At 43.9% G+C, this 14,595-nt stretch overlaps 1 protein-coding gene across 2 annotated transcripts in view; it reads left to right on the top strand.

Moving 5' to 3' along the window:
- The window catches only part of DAPK2 (death associated protein kinase 2), a 59,729-nt gene that overhangs the window by 4,023 nt on the left and 41,111 nt on the right, over positions 1–14,595 (top strand). For both annotated transcript variants that reach the window (XM_033167214.1, XM_033167213.1), the window contains exon 2: positions 12,474–12,572. In XM_033167214.1, coding sequence (XP_033023105.1) covers positions 12,496–12,572 — 77 coding nt within the window. In that variant the 5' untranslated portion in view covers positions 12,474–12,495. The remainder of the gene's footprint in view (positions 1–12,473; positions 12,573–14,595) is intronic.

The following is a 14,595-nucleotide window of genomic DNA, read 5'->3' as shown; positions in this document are numbered from 1 at the left end:
GACTGGCAGCAGCTGTTGTAAGGTTTCATGCCGGCAGCATTCCCAGCTCTACCTGGAGATGTCAGAGATTGAAAAATGGCGTCTTCTGCATGCAGAGCAGGTGCTCTGTCACTAAGCCACAGCTGCTTTGGCTCTTGTTACTGACTGAAGATAATTCCTTGCATTTGGAGTGCTTGTAACATGAGCCTAGGAGTCCCACTGATTGTGGATTTCCAAGGAGGAATATAGTCACAAAATGGTGCCGCTTCTCTTTTTAAGTAAACAGCAGGAAAGTAAAGAAGTAAACCATTCTGCCCCAGCCTGGTGCCCTCTAGGTATTATTGTACGTTGTTTTAAACTGCTTTTATCAATATGCTTTAATTATTGTAATGAGAGTGAAGGATGGGCAAGAAATTAAAATAACTACTATAACTACTAATATCACCCCTGATGGGAATTGTGGTTCAAAATGGCTGAAAGGCACCAGACTGAGCTTGTTATAGCCATATGTATGTATGTTCGTGTGTGTGTGTTAGTGAGGTAATGAGAAGATACTGCTTTGGTCTGGTTGGCTTAAGTCTTCCTGGTCTGATGGTTATGAACATCTGTAATTATATTTAATAAGACCTGCTGCCTTACAATGAAAAGGAAGGAATTTATTTATTTCTGTCATTCATTTTGTGACAGTTTGCTGAACCATTCAGTTTTGTCTGGATTGTAAGATTCTTGTGGGCAGGGACCTGCATTTTTGTGTTTGTCGGTGTAACAGACTATAAATTTTCAGACATTAAGAAACATGGGATTATTCGGACCCACTTGCAGCACAAACATCATCATCGACCATCATCATATATATGTGTGTGTGCATGATTTAATTGACATCAATAAAATTACCAGCTTGGTCACAGTAGAATGAAAAGTGTGCAGCAAATCAAAATGAATGAAGTTAAAGAATAATGCTATGTAAGAGACTGGTTCAAGTAGGCATGATGTAGGTTAATTAAACTGTCATTTTGCCAATCTGCTGAGTGACTGTTAATAATAATAATAATAATATAATTTATTATTTATACCTCGCCCATCTGGCTGGGTTTCCCCAGCCACTCCGCATATTGTCCATTTTTCATTGCTCTCCCTTCTCATTCTTCTTCAAGAGGAATGTGGGTGGATCACACAACACTTTTCGGCAAACAGAGAAATCCATTGTGAGTGTTTTGGACCTGACTTTCAGAATAAGGGGAGTTGGGGGCCAGTGGGTCACTAGTGGCTGTGAAGGAAGGGCTAGGAGCAAGATTCTGTGCACAGCTAGGGATGCTGAAGCCTGCTGAGTTCTTTCTGCCCGTCTTTCTCTCCGACCAGCTGCAATCTCTTTCCCCCTATCTTTTATGTCTGTCTTTCTCTCTTACCCATTTCTTCCCCCTGCCATCTCATTATTACTATTGTTATACATTTATTTATACCCCACCTTTTTCCCTAACGGGACTCAAGGCAGCTTATAGAAAAGAACTGCTAAACAATAATAGAAAAAGCAATAATTAAAAAAAAATTGATAAAATTAAAACTGCATACATATATTTAAAGTCCCGTTTAAAACATACAAATAATTACAATAAAACAGCACAGCACCAGCCCTTTCATTAAGAGCAGTCAGTTCCCAAAAGCCTGTTAGAACAAGAAAGACTTCACCTGCCAGCACAAAGACAGCAAGGACGAAGCCACTCGCTTTCACGGTGCAGACGTACTAGCTTTGACTGTGCAAATGCACTCCTGGCCACTGCAGAGACCTGGGCATCCATGTTTAGGGTGGAGTCTGGTAGCATGCCCCAAACTGCAAACCTGTGCCTTCACAGGGAGAGTTACCCCACCCAGCGCAGACTGAATTCTTATTCATTGTTCTGCTTTCCAAATGACCAAAAGTACCTCTGTCTTGTCTGGGCTAACTTTCAGTTTGTTCAACCTCATCCAATCCATTCCTGGGACAGCTTCCTTGGATTTGGGTGGAAAAGAGAAATATAGCTGGCTGAGTGCCGTCAGCATCCTGGTGACACCAGACCCCAAAACTCCAGACAACCTCTCTCAGCTCCACTTCGTGAAAGGGGGTGCTCAGGAGTGATCATGTCAACCGCCATTCCAGAGATCCACCAGGGCTTTGACAGAACCACCTGCCAAGGCAATAGGAAACTCCACAAGAGCCATCAGGAAACCATTCAGATCCATCAGCCTTCTGGGGCAGACCATCTTAATCGGTCCCCTACCCCTGGAGAGGTTCTGAGTTCCAGATAATCTAAACCCCACCGGTAAATTGATCTGATCATGACATGGGAATGGTAGAAATTTCCTCTACTCTGTTAATTACTACTTTCCCATCCTCATCTTCCCTTTGCGCCTTGCCCTGTTGTGTCCTTCTCACACTGCCCTCCAGCTGTAGGGCACCTTGAAAAGGACACAATAGCTCACAGCCCCGTCCCCTTTTTTGAAAAGGCATTTATAAACTATTTTCAATGCCGCAGTTTATGAACAAGGAGAAGGAGGTCAAGCATAATTCCAGGTGTCTGGAAATGTGTCATTTTTACAACAATGGGGGAGACCAATTAGCTATCTCCTGACATTATTCTAAGCTTAATTGTCCATTATCATAATTAATTGCCATGAGGACTACACCACAAACTCACATCATTTTTATACCAGTTTAACTGTCATGGCTTCCCTCAGAGAATCCTGGAAACCATAGTTTGCTGGGGTTGCTGAAAATTCTCCAGTGGGGGTCCTTAGCCTTCCACACACAGCATTAGTTCCTGGTGGATTCCTGGCAGAGAGAAAGATGGCTTAAGCCGGCTTCACTTTGCCATGTAGATATGTCCAAAGGCTTCCATGTTACAATGACAACTTTGCTGCAGCTGAGGAGACTGGAATGATTCAGGGAGGCCCACTCTGAGAGTGTGGGAGGCATTCCTGAGCTTTCTTCTGTTTGGGCTCTCCCTCTCCCTCTTCCCCAGGAATACATGCTTTTAATCCCCACCAGAGCCTGTGGCCTCTGAAGGCCTGGGTATCGCTTACAGTGGCAACCCCAGCAAATAGCTGGTCTCCCTGGGTGAGAATTAGTTGAAGAGAAGAGTCAAAGGAGAGGAGGACTAGGTTGCCCTTAGCAAAGATGACGTACCTGAGCCACTGAACAAAAGCTTCTTGCCTGCATGACCTTGGCTCTGAAGAGTAACCTTGGAGAATACGTCCCTAACCTGGTGCCCTCCAGATGTTTTTGTTCAACCAAGTGATTGGAAGCCGTAAGTCCAAAACATCTGCAGGGCATCATGTTGACAAAGGCTGCCCCTCAGCGACCTCACATTCCATACCAAAGCCACAAGAATCCTGTCACGGCGCATTAAGTAAATTGTCTGTCTGAGGAATTCCCAGTCTTTGATGTGATACATGTCTTTGGGTAAGCGTCATGTCCAACCCAGCCTCGCTTGACCCAGAGTTTACCTTTTTCTTTTTCTTTCCATTATGGGTGGCATGTATTTGTGGTAAGTTTTGAAATGTATGAGTTCTCCATAACAGTGCCCTCTGCCCCTAGAGAATATAAAATGCAGCCCCACTAGATTCTCTCGTCTCCTTTATGTCGATCTGCTACAATTGATGCTCAAAAGCCTCGTTTTTCACCAGAGCATCCTTGCTCCTGCAATCCCCCTGCACTACAGCTCTGTGTACAGTGGAAGGGCTTTTGGTGGTAGCTGGCCTGTCCCGACATATTCTTCCATCAAAGTTTTGGAAAGATTTCTCTGCAGGGGTGTGCACACACATGGGAGAGGCAGCATGGAAACATGGATAAGGAGCAGGAGAGAGATGGAGGCAGGACAAGCACAGGCTTCCCAGCCTTTCAAGGCCTGCCTTGCAAACTTTCCTCTCTTTAGTGCTATCATTCATAGCTAGGCAGGTTTCAGCATGGGAGCCCAGCTTTCTTGGTAGTGGTTCCAAGAACTTGGAACGTGCTCCTCATGGAGATCTGCTTGGCTCCTCTTTCTTTTCAGACAAATTGAAAACATTTTGATTCATGCAGGAGTTTAATATTTTGTTTTGCTGCCATTTTTAATTATGAATCTCCTCAGCAAGGGTATTCCACAATTTTGGCACTGCCACCGATAAGTGTTTCAGATTTGTAGTTTTAATGCTGCGGATGCTGTTGTAATGTTTGTTTTCTGCTGGTAAGCTGCTCTTTGTTTTAGTCAAAGAGTGGGATAGGTAAAGGTAGAGGGAACCCTGACCATTAGGTCCATTCGCAGACGACTCTGGGGTTGCAGTGCTCATCTTGCTTTACTGGCCGAGGGAGCCAGCGTACAGCTTCCGGGTCACGTGGCCAGCATGACTAAGCCACTTCTGGCGAACCAGAGCAGCACATGAAAACGCTGTTTACCTTCCCACTGGAGCGGTACCTATTTATCTACTTGCACTTTGATGTGCTTTCGAACTAATAGTTTGGCAGGAAAAGAGTGGGATATAAACTTTAAAAAAATAATAGACAGGCAAATCAAATTTCCAGGTTTTGATATGTAATCTTGAGGGCTGGGAACTTGTGTAAGCTAACTTTCTGAGGCGTGGCAGCAGCTGATGGCCCTGACCCAAGTTAACTGACCCAAGCATACTTGGCCCTGCCCAAGCGTACCTTGTTGTGAGATTGATGCTGAGCACAGCAAATGTTCTTTAGAAATAGGTGTGGCTGCAAAAGCACAGAGGTAGCCTGCATACAGGAACCTGGGAGCGGAATGCTTGAAAACTAGGGCCTCTTGAAAATACTTTGGCAATAAAGGACACTCTGCCATAAAGTGGTGTTATGTGAACTTCAGTGGAATCAACCTTGATACATGTCTCCGAGTATGCCAGCTATAGCCATATCTGGACCAGGATGGCTTAGCCAATGTAGTTCATGCAGTGGTAACCTTGAGACTGGATGACTGCAATGTGGTCTGTGTAGGACCACCCCTGGGCCTGATCCAGAAGCTCCAGTTGACGTAGAATGCAGGGGCTAGACTGCTGATAGTGGCAGATGGTAGGCAGTGCTTGGTTCAAGGCTCTTGTGCTAATATACAGAGCCCTGAACAACTTTGGTCCAGGATGCCCTTACATCCAAGCCTGATCATCTGAGATCATCCAGAGGCGCTTTGTTATTTCCCATGTCTCAGATGTCTGCCTGGGTTCAGCTAGAAGTTGGGTGCTTAGTGTTGCCAGCCCTATGCTGTGTGGAACTGTCCTCCAGCCGAGACTTGTCACAGGCACAAGCCTCCCTTTGGCTTTCCAAGCGTCTCTTGAGGACCTTCTTATGTGGACAGGACTTTTGCAGCTGTTTAATTTTTATTTTTGACTGGCCAGTCATCTTAGCGATTATCTGTATCTTTATATTTAAAATTGTGTTTTATGTTTTGACATATTATACCATCTTTATATTTTACGATAGGGTGGTATTGAAATGGTTTTTATAAATAAATACAACAGTGCAGTGAGAGATCTCAAGATGAAACTTAGCCACAGCAGAGTCTTCTTGTTATGCAAAATGTAATTTTTCCTTGATAGGCTTTTTTGCTCACTTTTATTATTGGTCCTGTGTTGATTACAGCCAGCTGGCCAATGAGGCAAAATACAAAGTATAAAATACAAAATAACAACCTCAATGAAACCAGTTTTTAAGAAGAAACAGCAAGCTAAAAATTAATGATCAAAACAGGTCCAGGAAACGAGAAGATACAGGTATTTTGGCAGCTGCTTGGTCATCAATTAATTGGTCTCCTCAAGGAAGTTACTCAGAAGGGTCTCTAAGGATTGGCCAGGATACTGTATCATAATAGGGGGTATATTAGGCATTCTCCAACCCCTGATTAAAAACGACAGTAAAACAACACGTGAGAGACTATTTCAGCCTTTCAGTGAATTAGAGCAAATCTGTCTTCTGAAAAGGAAACACTAAAACGAATCAATAAAAAGGCTCTTCTTGAAAAATTAAATATGGCATGCAGTTATTGGAAGCAAGGCAAGTCAGGCCCAATGATAAGCACTGGACTGACTCAACTGAAGCTTTTATAACGGAAGGTGATTGCTTTAAAATCTCTGAAAGTTGGTGGCTATTGGGAATTTGAGCGAAGGTTGGTGGAAACGTGTCTCTCACACACCTGACTTGCTGATGGAGAGAGTTTTTTGGTGCAAATCCGACTAGAGAATGAGAAGCTTGTATTTTTCAACAAATGTGTTGTAAGGGTTATTGTTGCTTTTGGAGTGACATTCCTTTTCAACAGCTGCTTAGGCTCAGCTTGTATAAAAAGTCCCTGGAATCTCCTAATCCATATTAAAAGCAGTGGTGTTGAATGGGGATATGGGATGGCATTTTGATGCCAACAATGTGTAGACGCTTCAGAAAACACGTATGCATGAGGGCTGATCCCTTCAGTTTGGAAGCACCCTCAAAACAGATCATGCTGGACTTGATGGTATAAAGCAGCTTCCTTGTGTTTCCTACATGAAGCAATGTCTTTTGCTGGACTTAACTGGGGCTAGAAGTTTAACATGGTGATGCAGCAGATAGCGTTCCTCACTTGCAATCAAATACTTGCCTTGGCACCTCTTTGCTTACTTGGAGTGACCTCATAGTATGTGAAGCCTTAATTAATTTCATTGTGCCTTGACTTGCACTAATCTCCTCAATGTTTGCATGATTACTAAAGGATTTATGTGACAGTGCTGAAGAGTTTACTGAAGAACGCGCAGATGGGCAGCCTTCCCAAGCCTTCTTAGGAGATCCTATCAGCTCCATGATGGGTGTTTTCTCTTCCTACCCAACTTGGCCACCCACAGCTGTGGACGAGGTTCCCAGCACCCCATAATTCATAATTTTTGGACCAGTGAGTGTGTTTCAGAGAGTGCTGTGGGCGCCAGTTTAAAAAATGGCTGCTGTGGGGGGCAGTGGCAAAGCGTTCCTTGCTGGTGCATGCATGGGGCACGTTGCACCGTGGGGGTGGGCTGCACTATCAGAGCGACCCCTGGCCACTCGAGCTAAGTGGGGCTGCTCTGTGCCACTTGCCTTGGGAGCTTGGCTGGGCAATGCCGCCCTGCTTTGATGGGCGCACTCATGGCATCCTGCGAACCCAGTGCTGCTTTGCAAGACTTGCAAAAGCGGTGCAGGAATGATGACTGAACAAAACATTTTTAGGCACAAGTGGGCAAAGTAACTTAATTTTTACTCCCTGGGTCTTCTGCTTGCCTTCCAGTTTGATGAACACAACACAGCTGTGAAAGGCCCTAAAATTGCTGGGTGAAAGGCACCAGAAAGCCATGTATGTTTTGGTAGATGCAGTAATTACGTTGCTGAAGGTGTGATGATTCTCTAGATTAAATCTTCTTTGAATGTATGTATACCTGGGACGCGGGTGGCGCTGTGGTCTAAACCACTGAGCCTCTTGGGCTTGCCGATCAGAAGGTCGGCGGTTCAAATCCCCACAACGGGGCGAGCTCCTGTTGCTCGGTCCCAGCTCCTGCCCACCTTGCAGTTTGAAAGCACATCAAAGTGCAAGTGCAAATAGGTACCGCTCTGGCGGGAAGGTAAACGGCGTTTCCGTGCGCTGCTCTGGTTTTGGTGTTCCGTGCGCTGCTCTGGTTTTGGTGTTCCATGCTGGCCACATGATCCGGAAGATGTACGCCGGCTTCCTCAGCCTGTAAAGCGAGATGAGCGCCGCAACCCCAGAGTCGTCTGCGACTGGACTTAACCTTTACCTTTTTTAAAATACCTGGTGTTTATCTTAATAAACACCTAAATCTTAGTAAAATACATTTTTAATAAGAGAGAGAGAGAGAGAGAGAATGAGAAAGAGATGGCCACACCTAATGAGGAAAGTTTAGATTTAAATAATTATAATAATTGATAGTTTATTGTTGTTTCAAAATGTATTTTTATTTCCAACAGATATATTCATTGCTTTACTGTATGCAACTCTGGGTATTCTTGCAGAGAGGAGACTTAACAAGTATTAGAGCCAGTGTGGTGTAGTGGTTAAGAGCGGTAGACTCGTTATCTGGGGAACCGGGTTCGCGTCTCCACTCCTCCACATGCAGCTGCTGGGTGACCTTGGGCTAGTCACACTTCTCTGAAGTCTCTCAGCCCCACTCACCTCACAGAGTGTTTGTTGTGGGGGAGGAAGGGAAAGGAGAATGTTAGCCGCTTTGAGACTCCTTTGGGTAGTGAAAAGCGGGATATCAAATCCAAACTCTTCTTCTTCTTCTTCTAGAAATTAAATAAGCCTTTGTTGGAGATGCAATTCCCTCCCATTTAGCTTATGTGGTTACTTGTTTTAGGCTAAAACAACACAAATCTACCATGGCACAAGCTTTCCTGGACTCGAGCCCACTTTGTCTGACAAAATGGGGTCCACAAAAGCTCCTGCTGTAATCAGTGTGTTAGTTTTTCATGTGCCACAGGACTCCTTGTTGTCCTAGCTGCCATAATCTCACCCAGCTGCCCCTCTGAAAAAAACATTTTCGGCTGCAGTCCTGTACATGGAAATAATCCTCTCTGAACTCAGTGGAGCTTACTTCTGCGTAGAGATGTGTAGGATTGTGCTTTCAAAGCTAACGTCTACATTTATGGGTAGTTGTGACCTTTTGCATCTCAGACCATAATCCTTAAAACATTTTGTAAAGTAGGTACCCAATGTTTGGGAATAAAATGTTTGGGAATAAAACTCCCATAGACTCCCACACTGACTAGGGTTGATGAGAGTTTAAAAGTTAAAGGGACCCCTGACTGTTAGGTCCAGTTGTGAACGACTCTGGGGTTGCGGCGCTCATCTCGCTTTACTGGATGAGGGAGCTGGTGTACAACTTCCGGATCATGTGGCCAACATGACTAAGCCGCTTCTGGCGAACCAGAGCAGCACACGGAAATGCCGTTTACCTTCCCGCCGGAGCGGTACCTATTTATCTACTTGCACTTTGATGTGCTTTTGAACTGCTAGGTTGGCAGGAGCAGGGACCGAACAACGGGAGCTCATCCCGTCGCAGGGATTCGAACCGTCGACCTTCTGATCGGCAAGCCCTAGGCTCTGTGGTTTAACCCACAGCGCCACCCATGTCCCAAAGATTGAGAAATGGGTCCCTAAATGCATGTTTGGGTTAAACGTGGGTCCTGAGTCTGAAAAGGTTGAAGATATCTGGTATAAAATAACCCTCTGTGACTGGAAGATTTTGTATTGTCAGTCCATTAATATATATTGCTCTTTTCAATTTCTGTGTCTGATATTTTTTGAGATATAGATATAAGGGTCATAATTTCCTATTCCTATTGTAAATAATTCCCTTTAAGCAAGTTCATGTCTCCCATGAGAAATTTGATTCCAAAGGAGTCAAAAACAAACCATCATTGCACTTTCTTAGAATGCAATCCTATGCAATGAATCTATTCAGAAGTACGTTCCATTGAATTCAATTGGGCTCACTCCCAGGTTAACTTGGCATAGGGTTTGCAGCCTTGGAAACTTACTTTGTCCAATCTGAACTGTTTTGGGGGTGTCAGGTGAATGAGAGCAGATCCTCTTCAATATTCTGTTGGGGAGGATTGTGTGGAGAGAGAGAGAGAGAGCCATAAAGAATTTTCGCAGTTGCTTTTTTTATAGCCAAGGGAAGCATAGCTATAGCAAGGGTTAGATATTAGATTATAAAGTCCTTGGGAAAGGAAGTGAACAGTGCCTGAGCTGATGGCGCTCTCTTCCTGGAACTGAGCCTCATCAGTTTTGAACAATACTGCAGAATACATTTACGTGTTGCCAAAAATGTGGAACTACACCGCTGCGTAAATTTGCATGTGTTAATTTATATGTGTAGACGGAAATTTAGAAATGATTGCTAGAATTTAAAATAGACATACAATCCATCTCGCCCTCGTGGAGAAGGCATTAGGTACCTGCTTAGTCTGCTGTCCAAGGGGGGGCACTTCAAGGCTCCCCCTGCCTTCCTTATGTAGAGTTCTTTAACTTGGACTGGAACACTTTCAAACAGAGAACTGTTCATTGACAGCCTTTCAAATAGAGGGCTGTCCTCTCTGAAGTCGGGCAAATGGCCACTTATGGATTGGGAACCTAATACTTTGTGTTTTGTGTGCTCCATATTCCCTGGCTACTTGTGCTTTTCTCGTAAAAACGAGACCCTTGTTTTTGTTAAGTTCCTAGTTCTCCCCCCCCCCCCAGTAATAATTTTTATTGTTTTAATACACAAATACTACAAAAGAAAGATTAATTCACACATAATCATCCATATTTTCCTCCTTTCTGGCTTTCATAGCCGTGACTTCCCTCAGACCTTCCACATGGTTTTCAAATTTCTATCTTTTACTCTATACTTCTTTAATCTATCATTGCTTAAACTATCATATACATAATAATCACTATAAAATTCATAATTACAATAATATTTCTTCATTTGTCTACACAGCTTCTTGAAGTCCTATAAACGTATTCAATTGAGTATCATTGTCTTTCAAATAATTCGTAAATTTAGTCCAGTCTTTGATGAATTTCTGGTCCCGCTGTTCTCGGATTCTTCCCGTCATTTTGTCCAGTTCTGCATACTCCATTAATTTCACTATCCATTCTTCCTTTGTCGGTGTTTCTTCCTGTTTCCACCTTTGTGCTATCAAAATTCTTGCCGCATAGTTAAGTTCCTAGTTCTCATGATGGTTGCATTGTAAAATGCAGTGATCCAAAAGGTGCACAGCAAAGTGAACCCAGCTATGTTCTACTCAGGTTGAATTGGTTAAAATTAATGGACCTAACTTAACCATGTTGATTAATAATTTCAGTTTCATTTATGACTAATGCTGGATACAACCCTTAGTTTATTTTTATCTAGGCTTCTTCAATTCCTGGAACTTGTGGTGGGTCACAATATGAAAATGCATATCAAAATTTTAATCCAGACATGCGAAAACTTCCCACCTAGTGAAAAGCCTTGCCCCAGCCACCAGAAGACCAGCTTTGTAGTGACGGTGGTGTGGCAGCCCATCACAAACAACTCCCGCCTTTGTGTATTCTTGCAACCCAAAATTGGCACAGAAGTGGAATAATCTGACTCAAAAAACCAAGACACTTTATATAAATGCTAAGCATTGTTATATGTGAGGTTTATGCAAATATGACAAACGGGAATCCTTTCATTCTCCTCCAAAAAGCCCTAGAGAAGTGAGTCAACAGAGCAATCAGCCAACTTCCCAGGAGGCTTATAAACCACTCTCTTGTTTTTTAAAAAAACATATATTCCCTTCCAGGATGATGTGGTACATTCTGTAAGGGGTGTTCTCTGCCCTGCCCCCACCTTTTAAAAGATCCACACCTTTCCCTAATGAGGACACCAAGCCCAAAGGTGTGTTGGTGGCAGCAGCATCTGTTGCAGAACAATGCCTTGCAAAAGTGGAGCCACTTTCCCGCTAATCTATCTATCTATCTAAACATGACGTGGTCCTGAAGAGTATTTCTGCAAAAGGAACTGTGGCTGCAATTTATTTATTTATTTATTTATTTCATAAGAATGATGCTGTTATGAGCTGGGTGGGGAAGAGGGGTTAGGTTGAATCCAGCATGGGATTCAGTTGCTGGAATAGCCAGCCCTGCCCGGTAATGGTCTGCTAAATATGAGTCCTTAAGGGAACAAAGGGAGTGGCTCTGTGCCAGAGGACAAATGGGTGGGCTTCCCTCTCTGGTCAGTTAGAAAGACAAAAGGTCAGAGTTCAGAGTTCAGTTATGTGAGCTGGAAGCTGGATCCAAAAGCTTCAGGCTGGAAAAGTCAGACAGAGAGCCAGGCATGCTGGAGAGCCAGATTACTGCTGGAATCCAAAGCTGGGGCTGTGTGAGAAACAGGACTTTTGGGGGGAGGGTTGGTGCTGTGAACCCCTCCATTCTTAGGCTCAGGTTGTGTATATGTGTAAACAAAACCCTATATCATAAAGACACTACAGTCTCTGTTGTGCCTCCTTCCAAAAGAAAACAACAGGAACCCTGGGTAAGTGCCTGGAACCCCTGGAATCTTGGCCTGCTCAGAGATTGGTATGGCATGCAATCATATAAACCACTCAATTGTACACTCACAAACTGCAAGGAAGGCCCAGCCCAGCCATTCCTCTGAACCCTGATATCCTTAACTATTGAAATGAAACAACCTAAGAATGAACAGCTGATAGATCATGAACTCTGTCTAATTGAGCTACAGTACACAAGATCTAGAAGACTGTGTGTGTGTGTGTGTGTGTGTGTTTGCATGTATGTAAAAGGCATTTTAATTAACTGGTGTACAATACTGTGCTTTGATTCCACTTATATGTTGCAACATCTTTTTGTCTGGAAATTTTTTTGGGGGGGGGGCACTGAGGGCAATGTGGTGCATAATCTTTCTTTTCTTAGAAATTGTGGTTAGCAGTCTTTGACCACAGTACGTATACAGAACTGATCTCTGACTGTTTCTATTTCATTTCCCAGCTAAATTAACCAGCGTACATCAATGAGGAGTCCAGGCATGTCTGTGTTTAAACAACAGAAAGTAGAGGACATTTATGAAATTGGCGAAGAGCTAGGAAGGTAAGCCTGAACTTTTCCTTTTTTTTGATATAATTTTTTTTTTATATTAAACTACAATTGATACCACATTCAAACAAAAATTTCTTACATTCATCTTTCGCTAACAAGCCATGACTTCCCTCAACCCCTTCACATGGCTTTCTAATTTATATCTTAACATTAGCCTGAACTTTTCCTACTCCTCTGTGCAAATGTCACATGCGAGCTCCCTTAGCCATTGGCTGCACTGCTGAGATGTCACGGAATGTTCACAAACAGATGCAAACTGTGCTGTTCTAACATTAGACCAAGTTTGTGGCAGTCTCAGTAAAATACATTGCATAGAGGTGTACCGTTTATACTCCATTTCAATTTCTGGTTAAACACCAGTTGGTTTATGCATGAGGGCCAAAGAATACGTTACTTTAGTCACATGGAGTGTGTGTGTGTGTGTGTGAGAGAGAGAGAGAGAGAGAGAGAGAGAGAATGAACTGGGTTGGGACCATGGTGTGAAGGGGAGGGGGCTTTAACCCTTTGCCCCCTGCTGCAGTCCTATTCTGCATCAGGGACCCACTGCCTGCTATTTGTATGGGGCCAGGTGTGTGGAAGCTCCCGTTCACTCCTGCTTACCTGTTTTAAAAAGTCAGGATGAATGCACTGATTTTAGCCTGCCTAGATTTTCTCTGAAGCCACAGCCAGACATATTTCGTCAAGGTTTGTGGTGGTTTTATCTTCTGAAGTAGACTTGAGCATGGCAGAATCTGAATGCATAAACGTAAAGTAAATTAGACATAATTTTAAAATGTTTGGGTCCCAACAAGCAAACTCTGTGGGATGCTCTGAGGGGCAAGAGGTATCGCTTGATATCTCACCTGTGGGAATGCACTCCACTGAATACCCAGCCAGATGGGCGGGGTATAAATAATAAATTATTATTATTATTATTATTATTATTATTATTATTATTATTATTATTATTTGAGGGGTTTGGAATTCTGGCTCTTTGGTTTCCCGTCTCTCATTCACAACCTGTGATAACTTTGGCACCAAGCGATAGGGAATGCCTGTGTGAAGTAGCCCCATGTTTCCTCCCCTGATACACAGGGACCCAGTCACAAAGGCCCACCTTGAGACGTGCTGTGAGGGTACAGGGCGTGACCGAGGCAAGCAGTCGCTTGCTTCATTCATACTTTCAGTTCTGTAAACAAGATTGTTTTACGTTGTTGTCAGGTCGCAGTGCCTCTTCTCTCTGCATTTGAAACTATTCAGGGTGCTGACAGGTGTGCCTGGTGGTTAAGGAGACTTATGTCAAGATACCTTCAGAATATGCATCACTTGCACGGAACAAAACAGGTTTTTGATAAAACAGTTGTCAGGGATTATAAAAACCCGCTGCATCTTGTTGTTCAACAGGCAGAACTAAACTGCTACCCCACTGATCTGCCTCCATTTGCAGGAAGGGAGAGGCTGCAGCTTTCTTTTTCCACGCTGCTTATTAAAGATTTACTTAAGGCCAGTTATGTGTTGGCTACTGTATAGAAGTGACATGGCTCCTCCCTAGTAAGCTTGCATCAGAGATGCTGAAACCCCACTTTGGGGTACTGGTGGGGGGCTGATGTGGCCTTCAGTTATTTTCCCCTTAAAAATTGACACAGCTCTGGTGAGTGTGGATGTTTATAGCTCTATGCTAGTGGTTTTCAACCAGTGTGCCGTTGAACCCTGGGGTGCCTTGAATGATGGTCAGGGGTGCCACAGTCAACACTGGCCTCTGTCCCTCTTTCCTTCCTTCTCTCCTCTGATGCCTCTCGCGTCTCTGCCTCGCAAAGGCTTGTGTGGTTGTTTGTTGCAGCAGCCCTGGGTACAAGATCCCTGGGCGAATGATACCAGGGGGTGCTGATTGCCAGGAGCTGAGGTGGGCTTGGAGTAAGCAAGCGAGCGGGTGAGGGAGGGAGGCGAGCTAGCAAGTCAGTCCACCAGCCCTTGCTGTTGGGAATGGACAGACAAGTGGGAGGCCAGGCAGGCAAGCGGGTACAGCTCTGGCCTT

The sequence above is a fragment of the Lacerta agilis genome, chromosome 13 (assembly GCF_009819535.1).
Source record: "Lacerta agilis isolate rLacAgi1 chromosome 13, rLacAgi1.pri, whole genome shotgun sequence".
Taxonomy (NCBI): Eukaryota; Metazoa; Chordata; class Lepidosauria; order Squamata; family Lacertidae; genus Lacerta; species Lacerta agilis.
The sequence above is the reverse complement of the archived record's forward strand: the minus strand, read 5'-3'. Positions and strand labels throughout refer to the sequence as shown.